The following is a 20,844-nucleotide window of genomic DNA, read 5'->3' as shown; positions in this document are numbered from 1 at the left end:
TGAGTACTCCGGTTTCCTCCCACATTCCAAAAACTTGCATGGCAGGTTAATGAAACACTAAATTGTCCCTCTGATTGAGTGTGAGCGCGGATGGTTGTTTTTCTGTTTGCTGTGGGTTTGGCTGGCAACCAGTTTAAGATGCACGCTGCCTACTGCCTGAAGACAGCTGGGATAGGCTCCAGCAACGACCCCCCCACCCCCCCCCCCCCCGCGACCCTTGCAAAGATAAAGATCAGAAAATGGATAGACGGATGGAAAATTTATTTCCTGTAGTCATACTGTGCAACTTTCTCTGTGCATGCATACTCAAGTCATGAAAACATGTAAAATTGTTACCACATACATTGTGAATGAATTTGTTTGGTCCTTTTTTTTTTTTTGGTAAACATGAGACCGAGGTCTTCCAGTTCATCCGGATTTCAGTCCTCCTCTGTAAATAAGTAAACGAACAAACATGTGTATTTGCAATTTTGCGCATATTAAAAGTTCCATGCTTGTACTGAACAACCAATTTACCTCTCGGCGTGTTTATTTCCTGACAAACATCTTGATACACAGCCGCTAGCAGCTCCTCCTTCGACCTCAATCCATCCAAAAATACTGCAAGATAAAGACAATTGGAATGTGTTTTCATTATACAGGACATTCCTCCTCAAATTCCATTATTTGAAATATCAACACCTACATAACAGCCCGAGAAGACACTATGTGCTTAGAGGGAATATTACATGAAGCCAACATTTAACTCATGGAAATTATTTTGAACTTTTCAAATGTCTGAGACGCACAGATTCCCGTCGCCGTGCTCTCCATCTCCTGGCGATTCCTCAAATACATGGGCCATACGTGTCCATCAAAGTAGCCCGGTGGGTCAGGTGGCTTGTAAACCCTCAAACTGTTTGTTCCACACAAGTAGCGTCCAGGTGTTTAGATGTTGTTCAACATGTCAAGCAAGAAACGAAGAGAGAAGAAGCACTTACCTTCGTCTTTTCTTGCAGATGTCATACGGTACTTCCAGGAAGTATCTTTTGTTCATCAGCTGATTCAAAGGTCTGCAAACAAAGCTTCAACTGTTCATTTGAGTTGTTGCATGTTTCAATACGTTCTGCACAACTTGCTGTTCTCTAACAAGCAGCTGAATGGCAAAATTCACAAGTCAAGGTAACGTGGCGAACAAAATAACCCAAATTAAAATTGCACAATCATTTTCTTTCAGAAAATTAAATAAAAAATAGAGTACTTAAAAAAAATTAGGACTGACACTACATTTTAAATGTACACAAAAACAAAAGTTTTTTTTAAATCTAAAATTATTACAACGGCAAATGGACATGCATTCACAAGCTTAGAAAAGGTCAACTTCAATTCCAATTAGAATGATCCTGAAATTTCGCCTAAAACATAAATATCCCTAATATTCTATGTGTCCCGTTGTCATTATTGCCACATTATTGTGTAAACCTGTGATTGAATATCAGGAAGCCTTCCACAATCAGCACAAACACATGGTTGGCGGATGACGTCACCCTCTTCGCAGTCTGACCCGCTTCCTTCAAAAATGCTTGCGGGTCTCTTCGCCAGGCGTCAACCTGGCTCATCATGGCGTCCATGTGGAGAGCATCCAGCGCTAGACGGGGGACACACCAAAATGCATTCAAAATGTTTTTAGCATTTTCACCTCTGCCTGCTCCAAATACAGTGAAATAATTTGAAGTGGAACTTGAATTTTCTGAGAAAGTATGTCTCAAATCTCATAGGGCTGCAGCTGAGTGTGCATTAAGTTGACTATTTGTGCTTAGTGACATGTCCAATGCGCCATATATCCTTACTGTCATACTGCTTGAAGCCATTACCGTCCACTGGCACAACAGAATCATCCTGGATGAAAAACAGAGACTCGAATTGGATAACCTGATTTTATTTATTTATTTAGTTTTACAAATTCGGTATGTTTCCCACAGGAGTTCATAGAAAATGAAATTGTCACTGATAAGATTTCGTTTGCCCACTCCTGAACGAGTCTACCTTGAAAAATGAATCCTGTGCAATGATAACGCTGTTGGGTATCTTCTCTTTTAAACTTCTGGAAAGAGTGGACTTTCCTCCATTGGTCATTCTTAAAGAATACCACAGAACGTGATGAGAATTAAAAAAAAGCCAAACACCTAGACTACTGTGATCACACCTGACATCCTTTTTACATGAACCAGTTAGTTAGTTGCTTTGTGTTCCACCATGTTTGTCACAGGCGACGTTCTTCCGATTTGCGCTAATTTCACTCTTCATTGTCATCTGCCTTCATTCTCAAGTTTTATTTTATACATACAGTAGATTGGCTACAAAGGTTGGCATCATTATTTAGTCCACACATTTTGAGTATATTTGGGAAAATGAACTTCATTAAAAGAAAATGTCACACTTACCCACCCACACCCACAATTACTTTCTTCATATCCACTTGCGAAGGTCGCTCGGGGACGTTAGCAATTGCCTGCTACACTAACAGGTAAATAAATAGCTCATATGGCTCATATTATGCACGATCTGACACTTTGCAGGAACTACGACAGTAACGCGCGTAGCAAGAACATGTTCTCAAAACAAATTTGCACTCATCTATAAACTTCCGCTTACCGACCTTCGCGAATGGCTGTCTTCAATGTGACGTCATTAAAGGGAAACGCGTGAAAAAGTAACACGATTTAAATTGAAAAAATAAATTCATTCATTCATTCTCCAAACCAGTAATCACCACTTGGGTCACAGCATATATAACATAAATAAAATATTAAAAGAAAGAAAATGAGAATGAAATATGAAAATAAAAAAAGCTTTAAAAAAATCAATCCATCCATTTTTGATGTGCTTATCCTCAGAAGGGTTGCGGGCGTGCTATATATATATATATATATATATATATATATATATATATCGGCACTTGCGGCCGATCAAGGGGCTGCGCCCCCCCGCTCGCTCCCTGTGCGGGTCCCCCCCGTGTGTTTCAATAAAAGACTTACAACATCTAAGGTGTTTCAGTAATTTATTTTGAATCTCATCATGTAAGGGCATGTTTCAATTGAAACAAACTTGTCGCCATCATACACATAGTATTCATTTACACGCCGACAGAGGGCGCGCGCATCAAAATTGTCAAACTTGTACTGTACCACTCCCACACGTGGAGGTTACTGGTAATTACAACCGTTTTAGAGTTAAACTCTGCGAATGCGATATATATATATATACACACACACACACAAACTATATATACTATATACCGGTACACACACTGGCAACCGATTCAAGGGTGTCCCCCGCCTACTGCCCGAAGACAGCTGGGATAGCCTCTCTCTCTTCTCTCTCTCTCTCTCTCTCTCTCTCTCTCTCTCTCTCTCTCTCTCACTCTCTAATTTAATAATTATATATATATATATATATATATATATATATATATATATATATATATATATATATATAAAATTTAAAGGCCCAGATTATCCATAATGATGGAGTCTGTTTTTTGCGCATGCGTAGAGGAGCACTTCCGCGTAGCCAGAGGCAGCCTCGACTTCCTCAAAGGGAGTGACGCCGAAGTGCTGAGTGTCTAGCTCAGCAAACTTTTTCATTTCACGGCGTTTGGTTTGCAATTTGACTTTTACCCTCGCCAATGTCCAAGCCTCCTCCCAAGCCGGCCAAGCCAGGTAAGAGAAACATTACGTTGGAAACCTTGGTTACATTTCGCCGAAACTAGTTTCCGACACCTTGCTTGCGCGAATCGAGACGTACGGGTCGACGAGAAAATAATATAATATGGTAAATCTCTGAGTTGTTTTGAGTCTCTACCCAAAAGAAAGATGTAAAGTCAACTTGTGAGCAGTAAAGTAAGGACGTAAACCGCACCAAATTAATGATGCAGATCTTGAGACTGACGCCTGGCCTCTGACTTTCCTATTTGCCCGAGTCCTGTAGTTGAGTGTGTTGCGTTTAAGGTCACAGGTTAAACGCTCACGGCAACCGTAAACGTCTATATCGCCTTTACCTCTCTGTTTGCGCATGCGCAATGGTGGGACCCAAGCGTTTATTGACTTTCATCGATATTTGATGTGCTTCGAATTTCATCGATCATCAATAAACCCACAAAGAAAGATAAGCTATGCTAATTTACCTTAGTTGTTGCCAAGTTTAGGTTTAGTTTAGGTAACCGATAGCTGGTCAAACATTAACTAAGCTGTTGGTTGATTATGCGTTTAACTGAAAAGACAAAGTAATTGACCAGAGAGAGTCTGGTCAAAACCAGACTCTCAATCAATTAAAACGGTGTCTATTAGTGCACACACAGTTCATAAATATTATACATGTCACCAGTGCCTGATCTACAATGTGTAACTGTTATGTTAGGACTACTAAATATGCAACATGTGTAGTGAAGAGCGCTCATGTTACATTATAAACTTTGTCGTTAATAAAATCTTTTATTTGGATGGGCACTGATGGAAAATGCCTCCATGATGTCATCTGGATGTGAAACTGTATGTGTGTGTATTTCGGAGCTTTGCTTTCGGATGATAACTTGCAATGTGTTGCCATGAACGTATTTGTGTGGTTTGATTGCACTCGTGCAAGCAAAAGTGCCAAAAGAATGATTACTGCCTGTTTTCGTCTTGTGGTTATTTGTGAGTATTCGGATGATGGATGGCTGTAGCTGTTGTTGTTTGTTACAGAGAATCGATTTAAGGAGAGCACTCACGTGCGTGTTTCTTTTGCTTGTTTCATGGTTAATTTATGGTCACAGAAGTCATCTGTCGGAACAGATTTTTTTTCTTGTCCTTTGCACAGCAACAATTTTGGATGCTAAGGTTTGTGCTGCTGTTTAAATGTTTGGAAAACTGATTTTCCCTAACTTTTCTGACCATGGAACTGCTGCCATGATTCAACATTTTAGACATGATAATCGATTAAAGTCTCAGGGCATGTTAATAAACTTCAACGTTCGAAATTCTCTGGATTGCACAAACAAGGTCACTGCTATGTTCTTCCACAACCGGCTTGTTTTTGTACTCTTGCATCAGCTAGTTGGCCAGCTGCGGTAGAGCCTTGGCTGACCAGTGCGAGGGCGCCGGGATCATAAATGGAAGACACTTGTGAAGAATGAACCACACTTGAAAGTGTCCTGGAATTGATTGCGTTTATTTTTCAGTTTTAATATGATCCTGTCCGCCTTCACATCACTGCAACCGCAATAATAAACAACGCGAAAGGAATACCTCTGGAAAGCAAAACTGAGCGTTCTTGTCTTTGTGAATGCAGTCTTTCCAAAAACCCAATATCAAACTTAACTACCCTGTGAACCCAAGACCCCCAATTGAGACCGTCTTAGACCGTGCAGGTGTACCTAATGAAATGTTCCCGCGCTTATGTATAAGAGAATGTGAATGTTGGCCTTAAACCCACCCTGAAACCACCACCAACCATTTTGGAGCACACAGCATGCGTTTAAAGCGGCGTGATGGGGCCTGTGGTGCGTATGTTGTGAGAGAGCGACATGACCGGGCCTGCGGAGTGTGCAAAAGACATGAACAGAGCCGAGGTTTGTGCATGAGCCACTCACCCAGCCTAAAAACACTGCCACACTTGTCAGATTGAACATACACACAAACCAGCATGTAAACAATTCCGCATGGTTACAGATGAAGCCATTTGAGCTCTTGTGAAATACACACCAGTGTCGTCTTAAGGCTACTACATGGCTGCATTCCAGTTGTGGGGCTCATGTGTGTATACCCGGAGAAGTGAGACATTCGATCGTCAGTGTCATAATTTCATGGAGAAGTCACTAAAAGGTGACAATCCGTCATGCGATAAATCGTCGTTCCTGTAGCTGCATTATTGCATTATTATTACCCGCCAACCCTTTTTGGGGTTCCGTCATTGTTTTCCAAAGCAGATGTGTGGAAACGTCTTATTTTGCTGACACACATCTTGCGACAGGAATTTGAATGATTCTAGTCGAGAGTCCGAAATCAAAGGATTTGGACGATTTTAATTGAAACAATGGCTCCAAACAATGACTTGATTATGAAAACAATGGAAGTAAAAGAGTCGATGAGTGTCTCCCTCTGTCTGTGTACATATCTCACATGTCTTTGTCTCTCCGTGCACGGGTATGTCTGTGTACGTCTGTTTCTGTCGAGTGTGCTTAATGTCTTCTAACTCGTGCTGCCACATTGCAACGAGTCCGTAATTATCCAAATGGGCCATTACAGATGCAACCTGAGCGAGTGTGCGCCTCTTGTTGCGCCAGCCATCCAGGCAAGGCAGCTTTATTTATATACAGTAGCGCATTTCATACATAAGGCAACTCAGACAAGCGAAGACACGAGACCCACAAATATTTACAAACCCGACAGTTTATTACATTCAAAAGAAAAGGAGAAAAAAATGAGTCGCTTTCAAAAATTGTTTAAAGAACGTACATTGACGACTGTAAATTAGAAAAATATATATTTAAAAGTCAAGAGATAGGAGTAGGTTTCTCAAATAACTAAAAGAAAAAAACATTCTTAAATTAGCCTAGCTTAGACTTTAAAATTGTGAGAAAACGGCACCGTTTTTTTAAAAGCTGAATTTAAAAGCATTCACAATTGGGGCTCACTTCACTCCTGATGGTAGTTTATCCCATTTGCATGCAGCATAACAGCAAAATGCTGCTTCACCATGTTTGTTGGGAACTCTCGCCTCCGAAATTGAAACGAAATTGACTTTAGTTTGCAAATCTCAGAGCTTTATTGGGTCGATATTTAATTAGCATTGCCTGAATGTATTTAGGACGCAAACCATTCAGTGATTTATAGACTACTAGCAAAATGTTTAAATCGATTCTATGGCTGATTGGGAGCCTGTGTACAGCCATTAGGATTGGAGTCATATGATCTGATGTCCGTGTTTTGGTCAGAACCCGACCTGCAGCATTCTGAATGAGCTGCAGCTGTTGGATGTTTGTTTTTTCATACAAAAATCAAGTCTACTGGAGATAAAAGCATGGACAAGTCTAAATCAAGGGGATTTCCTTCTGCTGTTTGCCGTCTGATGTCTTTTTGTTGTTTTGCTCGCAGGCCAAGTCAAGGTGTTCAGAGCTGAGTTCACCTTTGACCCCAGAACGGTAAGTCAATTTGTTTCTGAGCAAAGGTAACAAAGTGATATTATGCGCACGATATCTGTGCGTTGAAAAATAGAAGATGTCGTTTTATTGATGCATTTATTTAGAGTAACTGGTTTTACTGTGCAAGTGGTAACTACTGATACAAATGCTAGTTGCTGATTATAAATAATAATTCGATTTTCATTCACGGTGGCACAGCTTCATTAAGAAACAGCCAAATTATAGAGGTATTTCTTTTTATTCACACTTTGTGGGGTTTTTTTTTAGGGCGGGGGGTTACTCCAAAAGATGAACCGATGTCATGCACAGTTTCTAAAGTTTGTACAATAGTTGAGGTAATAGTAAGAGATTATTTCCGACAGGGAAATTAATTTGGAGATCAAAACAGTTCTGGCATGTTATTCACCTCGTTGAAGTTCTTGAAAGATGAGGAAATGCTTTCAAGCTCCAACAAACGAGTCGCTCGTTGAACCGCGGTCTTGTTGTACGTTGCAGCCCGATGAGCTTTACTTTGAAGAAGGAGACATCCTCTACATCTCTGACACGGTAAGACAGACCTTGCAAAATCTGACCGTGCAGTTTGGAATGCGGATCCAAACGCTCTCCTATGAGGGGCAAATGCAAAGAATTTTGTAGACATGCGCAGACCTATCATGCAATTTTACAATGTTTCTATGCATGTTGTGAATTTCATAGATATGAATTTTTTGGATTTGGGCCTGCTTCCTAAAAGAATAGATCCACCGCTGCCTAAAAGCAGCCCAGTGTAGAGGATACCTGTCTTGTCAGTATGGCAGGCTGTTGTTGTTGTTGTTGTTTTTTTTTTTCTTTCTTCCCCTCAATATCTTGCCGTCATTCTCAGAGTGACAGCAACTGGTGGAAAGGAACATGCCGAGGGAGGACGGGCCTTATTCCACGCAACTACGGTAAGTGGAAGAAGGCGATCAAAGTCTTTCCATCTTTGACTCCCAAGTCAAAACACTTGTCGTCCATTTTTAGTGACGGAGCAGGCCGAATCCATCGACCACCCGATGCATGAAGCGGCCAAACGAGGTGCGCTGCCTACACGGCTACCTCATTTGTTCCCACCATTCTGTTAATTGTAACTGTTCCAAGTGCATGTATTGATTGATTCAGGGAATCTTTGCTGGCTGAGGGAATGTGTGGAGAACAGGGTGGGAATCAATGGCCTGGACAAGGCTGGCAACACTGCCCTCTACTGGGGATGTCATGGAGGACATAAAGGTACAGTGATGGGGATCCAGCCTTGCCACACTTTGCACTTTTCAGCAATTTGTTGAACTCCAAGAGGAGAAATAAAACACACAATGAGCACTCTCACACAAGACGGTTTGTCAGCCACAGCCCATGCCTGGATGTTTACATGTGGCCTCACCGGGCCCCGCCTCTTAAAGGCACACCCATAATGCACAGACACGATAAAAGATACATTTATTTATTTTTTTGAACATGCTCCAGGTTATGTGCGTTTTAATATGTTTGAAGTGTGTGGGATCGGTAGAACCAGAAACTTAAAAAAAGTATACATAGTTGCAGATATTCACCTACAACTGGCGGGTCTGGAATATATCTTTCACAATAACTGGGGTTCACTGTACCTTCAATTGGAATGCTTTGCAAGTCTTGCTTGTCTCCTTCTTCCTTCGTTTAGTCAGTAGATAAGTATGCTTTTGGGATGATCTTCGTTTCATAGCGGCTGCGCAGAGCTCACAAAGTAGTTGTCTGTTTAAGTGTGTGTCAGCGAATGCACAAGTCAATTAGTATCGGGCAGAACCCTTTGAGGTTACAGTTGGTTCCTGCTAATAATCACCACGAGATGACATCGGAACATGAACAGGCAAACCAACTCATTGGGGAATATAAAGAGACTGTGCAACACCATACATAAGGCATGGAATGTTTTTAGGTGGGCCTCATTGTCTGGAAAATACGGTCATTTGGGACTCTTTAATATTGGCGGACCAGCTAGTCTGCATCCACTTCCAACATCATTTGTTGACTTATGCACTTTGACCAAAGGCCTTTTTAGCACCGTGTTTTCTAACCGTGTTGCTTTCACTGTCGCAGAGTTGTCCAATTGCCTACTATTATTCGAAAGGAACTGAGTCTATCAAGGTTATTTGTGTCTTATTTCCTGTCTGACTGTGTTGTATTAATAATTTCCCTCAGTCGTCATTGTGAGTCGTTTGATTCTTATGTTGTTCCCCTTAGATGTCGTGGAGCTTCTGCTCAACCAGTCCAGCGTGGAACTCAACCAGCAGGTTAGGACGAATTTAGGACTATTCGGATAGACGACATCAAATGAAAAATAAAGTACATTTAACTGCAAATTTTGCCTTGTAGAATAAGCTTGGGGACACTGCTCTGCACGCTGCTGCCTGGAAGGGTTATTCTGACATTGTGGCCATGTTACTGAACAAGGGTGAGAAGAGTATTTCCACCTGTTTATTCCACAACTCCAATTCCACTGAAGTTGGGACGTTTGATAAAACATTTAAAAAAAAGTAATGCATAGTTGCAAATAATTTTCAACCTAAATGTAATCGAATCCACTACAAAGACAAGAGAGCGTGCATTCTTGTCGTTTTTGCATTCAGATGCGCGGACGGACATCCGGAACAACGAGAACAAGCTGGCTCTGGAGATGGCCACCAATGCACAGTGTGCCTCGCTGCTCAAAAGGAAGCTGGCCAGCAGTAAGTCTAGAATCTGCATGGTGCCTTTGCTCCAAATAAAGCTTAAAAAAAGATCAAGAACCCCCCCCACACACACACACACACAATTTGTTCCTTTTTCCCCCTCAGCTATCACCCGCTCGCACAGCAACGCTGAGGAGTATTTGGATGAGGAGGACTCGGACTGATGACGGGGCGCCAGCAGAGAGGTGTCATCAGCGACTTCAAAAGAAAAAACGGACCTTGTTGTCCCCCCCCCCCCCCCCCCCCCCTCGTCAGCATGGTTGTTACTGTTAACTCTATTCTGAATCAAGCCCTCAGCCTCTCAGCAGTGTAAATTGAAACCTGACGACAGTTAATTGTCCGGAGTGTTGTTGCGCAAAAGGTACCAACAAAAAACAAAACGCATTGATTCCATAGAACTGCTGATGGTGTTTGTTGACTCTGATTTGTGTGTATGAGCACAGATTTTTTTTGTATGTGCTCCTTAGTCAAAGTAAGAAGTGTCATTCCGCATATTTCTAAATATGATCGAAAATAATAAGCGTATCAGTTGGTCTTTTCATTTTCAAATGGCACTCTGAAACCCAAAACACAAATGAGTCATTGTTAAACAAACGACAAAATAATCGGGCACTTTTTTTGTATTTCGATTGCCAACTTAAAACGTAAGGGAATGAATGATACACAGATTTAAAATACTCTTGGATTCCAACGCGTTCCAAGTGTTGCTGCTTTAAGACAAATGTTCAAGGAAGAAAACCTAAGTGCCTTTTGTATGTGGAATAGTGTCTTGGTGGCTGTGAATTTATCTTTTCTTTACGAAACACAAACTTTATTTCTACCTGCTTCTTCTATCTGCAATTAAAAGCGTTTTAACTTAAAACTTTCTTGCCCTTTGTTGAGCACATGCACAGTGGCGCTGTTCGAATTTCATCAATTGTATGTGTTTTTATTTCATCAAGCAGTGTTGATTTAAATGCAAACTCGAAAGAAAAAAAGGATGAAATTACAAAAAGTTAGGAGAGAACATTTTAAACTTTAGTGCTGAACAGGTTTTTCTGGAACGTGCAATCATGTAACGCATTACTTCAAAATGTGCACATCTTACAGTCATGACAAATCTAACGTGTTAGATTTTCCTGCCAAGTCGTCAGACTACAATTAGCCTTCAAATAACACAAAACGGGATTACACAGAATATATTTTCTTTGACTTCCATTTCATTTATTTCTGAATCTGAAAGATACATTATTTTTAAATATTACCGGATTCTCTGTTACATCAGTCTACAGTACGTCACTTGACGCAGATTGAGGCGCTTCTCGGTCCTGTGATAGGTTACCGCTAAAATGAAACCCGGGAGCTAGCAAAATGAACTAAAAAAAACATCTTTGGGAGGTTTTTGGGGAAGGGGAAAAGGCCCAGCAAGGAGACAGAAGAGGAGTTTCCGACTTCCAAGAAAAAGGCTACATTTAATAAAAGTACCAGGAATTCTACTTAAAATGCGGGTCTCAATGAGAGATTCCTAAGCACCAAGCCCACTCTGCATAATATGCGGTAATGGTGAGTTGTATTTTTCATGCACTTTGTATCTTATTTTGAAGGCAAGTGTAAACGTTACCAACGTGACCAGTGTTGAGACCAGATAGGACGGACATTCCTCGTATCATCAAGTAAAAAGATAATTCTTTGTTTTTACATGGACTATAAGGTCCTGGCGTCCACTTACGAGGACGTTACATCAAGTAAAAAGATAATTCTTTGTTTTTACATTCATCAGGTCCCAATTAGCCTAAATATCAGAGAAAATAAAAATGTATGCCTTGCAAGAGTTCGGGTCTTAGGAGGACAAAAATGTTTAAAGTCCTTTTATTTCAAAGTCAGCAAATTGAAGACATTCCAGAGAAGGAAGAAAGATGTTTACTTTCCTGAACACATGCTACATCAGCTGACAAAACTTTTTTTTTTTTACATTGATAACCACTTTTGGTAAAAATACTGAATCGGATGATCAACTTAAAAGGCTCATTTTGTAATGTGTTACAGATATGATCCTCCAAAATCAGTTTACAGTATTTGAAGTCATGAAAATGCCTTTTATGGAATGATTTCATTTTGGGGTAAACAACATGAACAATTTTGTACTCAAAGTCACCAAGGCACGTTTGCTTGTGCAATAAGGCCTTAAAAACCATCCTATTATGGTTGTTACAGAGCTCTAAAGGGAGTCTCATTTGTCAAAAATCCCCCAAACAGATTGCTCGCAATATGAAAAGGACCAAGCAGATCGGAACAAGGGGCTAAAAATCAAAATCCAAACAAGCGTTTTACAACAGTAAAGTTTCAGTCACGCTTGATGTCAACAGAGTACAAATCATTGCCGTTTTGACTAAAAGAATTGTGTGGTAAACACTTCATCCTTCACTTTCTGATCATATCCAAAAACATTTGACTTGCTTTTATACCAACAAATGATTGTGAACAAGAAAATATAACAGACGTGGGTGCAGAGGAATTGTCCCATATAAAGATTTTTTGCATCCTGTAACAAAATCAAGGAGCAGGGGACAAAAACATAGCTGTGTCTGAGACGGTGTGCAGGGTTCTGGCTCAGCCCGACACCGTGGAAATGCTACACTGGCTCACTGCTGATGTAATCAGCAATATCTGACGTGCTGATATGATAGACCATTTCCATAATAATGCAGTCAGGGACTGCATATGGACATGACCAATTAGAAATTATTTCATACTCCATAGTCTGGATATTAGGACATGGACACGACCATATGGGGGGCATAACTTCAGGGATATGACCACATGTGAATCTGACTACAATGTAAGGATTTTAGCACATGGCAATATATGAATGTGGCTATTAAAATGCGGTCATACCATCCCATATTTCTACAAAATAGTGGACGAGCTTTTATTTATTTACTTACTGAAAATGACCTTAGGTGGTTATTGGAGAGCAGGGGGAATTACGCCTTCATTTTTAGAGAAGCTATTTTTGGGGTATTATTAAACAATATTCCAGATAGATTAGATCAGAGATTAAGTGCTGCTGATTTGGTCAACAATAAAGTTCCAATGGGCAGCAAACTGTGAGGGATAGCGTCGTCTCTGGGCTGAAAAGGGAGGCTCCGTTTTAGGACTTTGGATGATAGAGCTGGCGACCAATCGGTGCATAGTTTCTAAAAGAGACCTCGAAATGAGAAAATAAGGTGTATGAAGACAAATGTCCACTCCCAAAGAAAATTCAATTTGTTTCTTTTTAGACAGTCAAGCAACATGATGTGCAACTCAAAACAAAAAAAAAACTCATAAAAAAAAAGAGGTAATGTTTAAGGCTACCAACATAAATCTTGGGAGGAGACGAGGTGTAGTGTGACATATTGAAGGGAAGCGGAGGAGGAAGATCAAGATGCTCTCAGAAGCTCAAGTCGGTGAGATTTTGTCAAAAGCGGATTTGATGCAAGGCGCAAGAGCCTTGGTGTTTCATGTCTGCTTGGATTTGCAGCTTTAAAATAGGGACTCACGCTTCCATAAACACATTTTCTTAAACCAAAACGACAAGTTAGATGGGGAAACAAGTTTAGAGCTAAAGAGGATTGAACACATAAAAATCTGATTTCGCCGCTTTAAAGCCTGCTCATAGGCTCCCTCCAAAAAATTATATAAATAATGCAACTTTTGCTTTAAATAAATAATGTTTGGAAAGTTAAAAGAAATAAAATCATTGGGATAAAATAAATGCTTCAAGCTGCGAATAAAAATTACCCACCAAGAAAATAATTTCTCAAATTGATTTGATTTGCTTTTTTTTTTGCAAAAATGAAAACAGTCTTTTTTTCTTGCAAGTACCAATGAGTCTTTTTTTTTTACAGCTGTACAAAAGGCCTTGCAAGTGAAACAATGGGGTGAAAAACAAATTTGACATTTTTTCCTCCTTTTTTTAAAAAAGCCTCGTTAAAAAGAGAATATAAAAACAAGAGATAGAAGGATGTTCGCTAGTGAGACTCTTCCAGATTTGTCCTCTCTTCAATGGCCTGTTTCACAATTTCGGCCAACTTCAATCGATCCACCTTATCACAGAATGCGCGACCTGCGTCACAAAACAACAAATAAAGACTTGCATGCTACCTGACGGAGCTTAAGAGGTGCTGCAAAGATAAATGGGTAAAAGTGCCCCGAAACAGATGTGCCAAGCTTGTGGCATCATATTCAAAAAGACTTGGGTCCTTCATTATTTGGTTCATTTTACAACAGAAAGAAACATCGGCAGATTTTTTTTGTTGGTTGAGTGTCAACAGGAAGTGAACACTAACCGTTCCAGCTGAGTCCCTGCAGGCCATCTCGCAGCAGTTTACAGTCCCTGTTGAACCTCCATGCTTCAAACATCACCACGTTCAGCTTCTCGTCTTCGTTCTCTCCTTAACACACACACAATTGACATTAAATGATTTGACATTTCCCCCAGATTTGTTGCTGTATGTGGTGAAAGCGCTATATAAATCAGCATGTATTGTATGTATTGTATTTTTTTTTGGTTACTGACCAGCCTGTGGAAGAATACACTGTGCGATGACGTCGCGTAGTTTCTCCAGCGCTACATTGGAGTCCTCGCCTCCGTTCTCTGGGTCATGAATGAAGAAACCGTCACTGGGCTTTGGGCTGGCAGAGACAATAAGGGCACGCATTGTTCAAATATGCCACAAATATGCCTAAAAGGTCATTCAATTGAAATAAACATAAGCAAACAAACCCGAGTAGTTTCCTCTTCCTGAGGATTGGGTTGTTGACAGAGTTGAGCGGCTTCAGGCTGATGTTCAGATCCTGAATCCTCATGTTGGCCAACTGCTCCGCATGGGCCTGCTGGATGCCTGCCACCACCGCCTGAGATACAGAGTCATGGTTATCCTCCTGAGTAGCACTAAATGTATCATGATTTCAAACAACTACGACTGCTCTCTTGACCACTCCCTGCCGCCCACCTTGTCCATCATCATCTGGGCGGAAGGCAACACGTTGTCCAGCGCCTCGGTGCAATTGAGCCATGGGTGAGATAAGACTCCCTCGATGGTCAGCCTCTCCTCTGGCTTCACCTTCAGCAGCCTGCAGGTGAGCACAGCAAGAAAGGCAGGTGAGGAGAGCGAGATTTGGAGATTCATGCCACGAGTTTTTAAAAAAACTTTTCCTTTGGCTTTTGAAAATCATACGATGCTGACCAAACTTTAAAGGAAACATATGATGATGCTTCTTTAGGAATTTAAAACAACTCCAGCTGAGTAACATTATTACCGTCATTGCTGTCATCACTGCTGATTCTGACATGGCTGTTGTGCCCATTGTTCTGCACCCCCCCCACCCAAAAATGTGACTTGACTCGCCCTCCTGTATGTTTAAATAACATGTCAGTGACACGCTCTCCTCAGCCAGATGTTGCACGCAAGTTAGACACTTACACCACAGCATATACTGCTGGGCCGATGGAGAGCCTGGTTTTGTATACATTTCATCAAATAATATTTCCCACATGGTTTTATGATCCATACAACAGCTCAACCTGTTAAGGATTGCCGGCAGCTGGAGTGCATCACGGCCGACTAAACCCTGGACTGGCACAACTCTAACAAAACCTACTTGCGCACGATGTCCTTTGCCATCTCGGATATTTGACTCCACTCATCTTCGGGGAAGTCAAAGCTGCCCATCATGATCTTCTTTCTCATGTCCTTGGGAATGGTGCGACTGTGATGCTTGGAGTAAAATGGAGGATAGCCGCACAGCATCACGTAGATGATGACGCCCAGAGACCACAAGTCACAGCTCTGGAGAAAGTCGCCGAGAGTTATTCGGACTGGGTTTACAGTACCTTTGCCTACTTTCTATTTCCAATTACGTTTCTAATGGCACCTATTTGATTTTGCTGTTTTACATTGACGGTACACATGGATCAACTTGCCTGCCCAAATTGCATGCAAATAACTCTGCATGCATAAACACAAACAAAAATAAGTATCCAAAAAAATCTGTATTGTGTCCCTTGAACCACGCAACCCAGCCTAAGACATTGCAAGCGAATTAAACTGGAGTGAGGTGAGGCGGTGCGAGTCTGACCTTGTTGTAGGTATAAGGAGTGGGTGAGGTAGGTATGATTCCAGACTTTTCCTTCTGATGTCTTCTTTGAGCCTCAAGTACCTACAGAGGAACAAGCAGGTTTGGTGTGTATTCTATTTTATTTTAATTTTTCTGTTTTCTACCTGAGGTGCTACATAGTAGGGAGTGAACTGGGGTGTCATCAAGTCCCCCTGATCGATTTTGGCAAAGCCAAAGTCACACAGCTTCACGGGCGCATCCTTAGGAAAATAAAGTAAAACAAAACACAACGGTAAGGCATTACACATACAGTATGAAGACCGCGCAAGTGTGCAAATTCCTCAAATTACCAGAGAGTTATCCTTGAAGAGCAGGTTCTCTGGCTTCAGGTCTCGATGTGCGATATTTACGGAGTGACAGTGTTCCAAGGCTTGGCTGATCTGTAGGAGTGATGTCACACATTTATGTGTATATCTAAACGACTGCTCACGGCCATATGGTGTGCTGATCTAGTGTGACATCCGTTGCTGAATCCAAGCGGGAAGCTGCTAACAAGACTGCTTGATGTGCTATTAGTCATGCGACCAAAAAAACAAAAAAAGTCTTAACACCCCTAAAGCATATGCACAGACGATGCCGGTTAGAAATCACAACAAAGTGACTAAAGACTTGATTGGGCCATTGACTACCTGCTTTGTAACCTCGCTAGCCATCTTTTCAGTAAAGTGCCTGTGCTGACTGATTCTGTGGAACAGTTCGCCGCCTTCCATCATCTCCATGACGATCAGAAGCCTGGCTCTGTCAAAACAAAATAAAATGAGAGTTTTTTTTTAATTAAAGGAGGCAAGAATACAGAAATGGAGATGGATGGAAAAAGTTACCTCGGGCTGGACTCGTGTGGGAACTGGACACTATTGGCGTACACCTCCAAGATTTGCACAATGTTTGGGTGGTTGGCACACATCATATGGAGTCGCACCTGCAGACAGAGACAGTGAAGTGTTTCAAATCAATGTAGGTAACAGTATCCAGTCGGTGATATGACCCACCCAGGTGAAAAGTCCTGATACATGACAATATAGATTTTACTTTTTTGTTTGTTTTAACAATTCCCACACACATTTTGAACACAATTCATCCTTATGAAAACAAACTTTTTTAACGCACGTCTACATTTGTGTTGGTCACTGATTAAGAAAGTTCACACGAGAGCTTAGTGTAGCATTACTTTCACGTCGGTCAACGAACACAAGCATCTGCAATCTTTAGAGTGGTGAGGGGGCCAAAACATGTTGGTTGTACATCCATTTTCTAGAGTGGTTGTTCTCATTTTGTCCCCCTTCCAATTTGCATGTATTGAAGACTCAAAAAACCTTTCCAATGTCATACTTCAGTTCGTGAAGACAAATACTATCCAAAATGAATGGGTGAGCAAAAACAACAGTGTGGTGTTCCTATTTTGCCCCGGGTGCAGAATTTGAGGACACACTGTACTTTTATCAAAAACAAAATCTCATGATTCAACTCGAATGTTCTGCGCATATTTTTAAAAACCAAATGAATCAAGTGCAACAAAGAACAGGCAATGATTGTCTAACCTCATTTCTGGCCTTGGGGCGATCAATCAGGATCTTCAGGGCCAACCGTTCCTGTGATGACTTCTTCACACAAACTCTTCAATGAGGACAAAAGAGGAGGGAGAAGGTTGAATGTTGAATGCAAAGTCAACGCAAGGCTGTATCAATCAGAATCAATCATTTCAGAAACAAAAGCGGAGAAATATGGAGTGACTCAGAGGTGCTCCAACAGAGTCGAGTGCAGTCTTGAGTCATCCAGTTCCCAAGTAACACCCATCAGGCAATTGTGTTGCGTTTCCGGCATCTTGAGAACGTCACAAACCAAATTACAGCTTTTCATCTGTACAGTACCATCCATGCTGTTCACCACCATGTTTAACATTTTCAAAATGAGAGTTTTCAGGAAAAACAATCGATTCCATATTTCAGGGAATTCAACTAAATTTTTAAAGAGGTTCAGTTCGCCCAATTTCAGGGGCTGTGCAGCTATAATATTTAGACTGTAATACTTTGTACCTTTAAGTTGCCTAGTCAGGTCAACATCTGAAACTGACTCTAAAAATCAAACCACATTTGAGAGATCCTCTCCTCTTGTGCTGGTCTGAAGGGGAGTAACATCGACCAGGTCTTTACAGAGCACTTTGTCTTTATTAATTAACCTTATCTGAATTGATAGCAGGACACCTTAGCGGACTCTTCTATTGCCAAGATGACACAATAGTGGCTTCTTCTTTAGTGATTCAACTGGTCAGGAATCCGATGGACTGATCATGCTGGACTTTGACACTGCTTACTTTCTGTCTCAGTCCAGACTCACCTGACAGGTCCACTGATGCCAGCGCCAAGCTTCTGTGTCCAATTTATGCTGTATTCCTCTAGAATGGATGCTTCCTGTAATTAGGGTTAGGTATTAAGTTAGCCACACAACAGACATAATTCCAGCCATCTGATTTGTTCTACATGATACCACAAACAGATTTTAAGATGACTTGACCAGTCAGCCAAATGCTGATGATTATTGAGCAAGTTATCCAGCAGGTTGTCAACTCCGTACCACACTGTTTGTGATCATGGCTGAAGTGGACACTCCAGTTAGTAGGTGGTCCATTTGTCAGGGAAATAACCCAGTCAACCCATCATTAAGCACATTGTGACCCAGTTGTAAGAGCAGAGGCTCGTAGCATTTGAGATCACATTTTCCCGCCGACTTAGATGCCAGGCTGGTGATACGTGGGAGGTAGCAGACCAGGAGGAAATCCCATCGGCAAGGTAGTACGAATGGCCAATAGAATCATACTCTAGAAATGTATGTATATATATAAAATAATGTATGAATATAGAGCAGTGGTCACCAACATGGTGCCCGCGGGCACCAGGTAGCACTTGAGTAGCCCGCCAGTGCCTGGACATTGTGATTTGCTAGTAGAAATTATGATTTAAAAATGCAAACATTGGCAGTACTGTGAGACATTTCGAAACACGATCAAAGTCTGACAATTTAAATCATCAAGTATTAAAAATAACACATCCTCATATTATTGAAGGTATTTTGGACAAATATGTTATTTCAGACGTGTATCAATTTGGTAGACCTTCACACAATCGGTACACATGAAGTTGTTCTCACCCTCAAAAATGTTGGTGACACCTGATATAGAGTATATGTATGGAATCAAAATCTGCACCGTGAGATGGACGTGCTCACCAGTCTCCCACTACACACACACAATTATATATATTTGACAATGCCAATGTTGAATTTCGATGAATTGCACTGCCTTATTTACTTATGGCCATCCCACGAGGTTAAGGCATGTTCGGGATCGGCTGAGCGCCTTCCGACTTTGGTAAACGTTCCAGTAAAGTCCCTGCCCTGGGAATGAAACTCGGTCGTCAACCAAAAACCCAGTTGAATGTATATGCCAAATGACAGTTTTCGTTTCCCAAAAGTTACCTTGATGAAGTTATCTGCGCTGTTATCTTCCGTCATGGTGATCCACTTGGCACAGTTGTCACCGTAAGATGTCGCACAATTGACAGTGGAAACAAAGGCTTTATGCTTGACTGCACCGCTCCTGTATCCCTGATCTGTACCAGGGCTCGTTATGTGACCACTAACGGCAGGGCATGGGGACAAAGTAACGCGCGACCACCACCCTCAGCCCCACCACCTCCCGGCTGGTGCGATGCGGCGTCAAGTCAGCCCAACCCGGTTCTCCACCACGGGGTCCGGCTCGCTCTTCCTGTCGCCTTGGATCCACCGTAGTGACCATGTAGAGTGCCAAACACCGAGCGAGTTCACCATAAAATCCGCAGGCGGCAAAAAAATAATAAATGCGGGCGAGCCCACCACTTAGGCGGAGGACCACAGGATAAGAGTGTATTTTAGTAGGAGGAATAAAGCTAGCTGGCGAAGTCGCGAGGACTCTTGGGAACAGCTAGCACACTTCCTAGCATGTAGCCAATAACATCCCATTCAGGCGGACGGATAACAACAGTCAAGTGGATTCCAACGAAAACGCACTACACCCTTATCTTAAGCCTGCAATTAAGCCACTACGAACATTTCCGAAAGAATAAACCTCCAAGCAGCCCGAATGTGTCGTCGAGCTCGAGCTAACACGCTATCGAGTCGGCTCATGTGACAAGTTACGTTTGCCACTTTTCGGAAGCGAGAACTACATTAACATCCTTCCACCGGGGATACCTATTGACAGCCGGTTGCTGTCCGTTAAAAGAAATGCCTCAACGGTGGAGAAGAGTTCAAGAAAAGTATCCCAACAGACACAAGCACCTATTATGCTAATCTTGTCTCATCTTGTTCAGATGAGGTACAGCTCGATTGGCCTATGGTACAAAAGGAGGTAAACATACTGCCTGATCAAAATGTTTTAATGTGTTTTAATATGGGTCTCTTTAATATGCAAAAAATACACTATAACATGCATAAATAAATTAATTACATGTATTCAGTACGGTGGTGAAAAAGCACATTAACGGGTCGAAACATAGGTATGCCGCTCAAAAAAGTCTCACAATTTAGGGAAATTCGTAAACTTCTTGTTTTGTTTGTTGTGAACGAATGAGGTCCAAAAAAATAACTGGAATGGTAACATTAAGTAAATCTGGCAACGTTCACTTGAGTGATGGCATTTATCTTATTCACATTTTCCTCGTGTTGTCCACGCGAGGGAGACAAGATACAGCGGTCACCGCAAGTTACGGAATTATTAATGTGTATTGCAATGCATTTAATTTCTAATAGTTGATTCTACGCATGTTGCGTATGAATTACGGTACAATAGAG

The 20,844-nt window shown here is 41.4% G+C and overlaps 3 protein-coding genes and 1 long non-coding RNA gene across 7 annotated transcripts in view; 2 read left to right on the top strand and 2 right to left on the bottom strand.

Moving 5' to 3' along the window:
- Nucleotides 1-12,241, top strand: part of LOC127601756 (uncharacterized) — a 65,090-nt gene extending 52,849 nt beyond the window's left edge. The window contains exon 2 of the long non-coding RNA XR_007962633.1: nt 12,142-12,241. This is a non-coding gene — a long non-coding RNA (uncharacterized LOC127601756). The remainder of the gene's footprint in view (nt 1-12,141) is intronic.
- Nucleotides 240-2,739, bottom strand: nmrk1 (nicotinamide riboside kinase 1). 3 transcript variants are annotated; one of them, XM_052067295.1, is made up of 8 exons: nt 2,424-2,732; nt 2,026-2,116; nt 1,830-1,878; nt 1,462-1,627; nt 981-1,052; nt 767-895; nt 517-600; nt 240-430 (listed from the first exon to the last, which is right to left on the bottom strand). In XM_052067295.1, the coding sequence occupies exons 1-8, from the start codon at nt 2,450-2,452 to the stop codon at nt 409-411; spliced, it is 642 nt and encodes a 213-aa protein (XP_051923255.1). In that variant the 5' UTR covers nt 2,453-2,732; the 3' UTR covers nt 240-408. The 3 variants fall into 3 exon arrangements, with proteins under 3 accessions (XP_051923255.1, XP_051923256.1, XP_051923257.1); XM_052067296.1 differs by having other exon boundaries at nt 789-895; nt 2,424-2,681; XM_052067297.1 differs by lacking the exon at nt 767-895 and having other exon boundaries at nt 2,424-2,739.
- On the top strand, nt 3,539-10,741 carry ostf1 (osteoclast stimulating factor 1). Its single transcript, XM_052067294.1, has 10 exons — nt 3,539-3,701; nt 7,113-7,159; nt 7,655-7,705; nt 8,022-8,085; nt 8,159-8,212; nt 8,297-8,404; nt 9,392-9,441; nt 9,524-9,602; nt 9,778-9,876; nt 9,985-10,741. Exons 1-10 carry the CDS (start codon nt 3,668-3,670, stop codon nt 10,041-10,043), a joined length of 645 nt encoding a protein of 214 aa, XP_051923254.1. The 5' UTR covers nt 3,539-3,667; the 3' UTR covers nt 10,044-10,741.
- Nucleotides 11,714-20,393, bottom strand: mapkapk5 (MAPK activated protein kinase 5). Of its 2 annotated transcripts, XM_052067234.1 has the most exons (14): nt 19,492-20,393; nt 18,355-18,428; nt 17,559-17,634; nt 16,842-16,939; nt 16,650-16,758; nt 16,311-16,400; nt 16,125-16,220; nt 15,982-16,062; nt 15,505-15,692; nt 14,856-14,976; nt 14,627-14,757; nt 14,420-14,535; nt 14,190-14,294; nt 11,714-13,966 (listed from the first exon to the last, which is right to left on the bottom strand). In XM_052067234.1, exons 1-14 carry the CDS (start codon nt 19,525-19,527, stop codon nt 13,872-13,874), a joined length of 1,416 nt encoding a protein of 471 aa, XP_051923194.1. In that variant the 5' UTR covers nt 19,528-20,393; the 3' UTR covers nt 11,714-13,871. The 2 variants fall into 2 exon arrangements, with proteins under 2 accessions (XP_051923194.1, XP_051923195.1); XM_052067235.1 differs by lacking the exon at nt 18,355-18,428 and having other exon boundaries at nt 19,492-20,392.
- Nucleotides 20,394-20,844: the final 451 nt, after the last annotated feature.

The sequence above is a fragment of the Hippocampus zosterae genome, chromosome 6 (assembly GCF_025434085.1).
Source record: "Hippocampus zosterae strain Florida chromosome 6, ASM2543408v3, whole genome shotgun sequence".
NCBI classification, from domain to species: Eukaryota; Metazoa; Chordata; class Actinopteri; order Syngnathiformes; family Syngnathidae; genus Hippocampus; species Hippocampus zosterae.
This window is presented reverse-complemented; position numbering and strand designations above follow the sequence as displayed.

Coding starts and splice junctions, on each gene's coding strand:
- nmrk1 (XM_052067295.1), bottom strand. CDS start 2,452: ATGAAGAAAGTAATTGTGGGTGTGGGTGG. Junction 2,117..2,423: donor GTAATTGTGGGTGTGGGTGG/GTAAGTGTGACA, acceptor GTATTCTTTAAG/AATGACCAATGGAGGAAAGT. Junction 1,628..1,829: donor TGGCTTCAAGCAGTATGACA/GTAAGGATATAT, acceptor TCCCCCGTCTAG/CGCTGGATGCTCTCCACATG.
- ostf1 (XM_052067294.1), top strand. CDS start 3,668: ATGTCCAAGCCTCCTCCCAAGCCGGCCAAGCCAG. Junction 3,702..7,112: donor TCCCAAGCCGGCCAAGCCAG/GTAAGAGAAACA, acceptor TTTTGCTCGCAG/GCCAAGTCAAGGTGTTCAGA. Junction 9,603..9,777: donor GGCCATGTTACTGAACAAGG/GTGAGAAGAGTA, acceptor TTTTGCATTCAG/ATGCGCGGACGGACATCCGG.
- mapkapk5 (XM_052067234.1), bottom strand. CDS start 19,527: ATGACGGAAGATAACAGCGCAGATAACTTCATCAAG. Junction 16,759..16,841: donor CCACACGAGTCCAGCCCGAG/GTAACTTTTTCC, acceptor TTGTTTTGACAG/AGCCAGGCTTCTGATCGTCA. Junction 16,221..16,310: donor TCTTCAAGGATAACTCTCTG/GTAATTTGAGGA, acceptor TATTTTCCTAAG/GATGCGCCCGTGAAGCTGTG.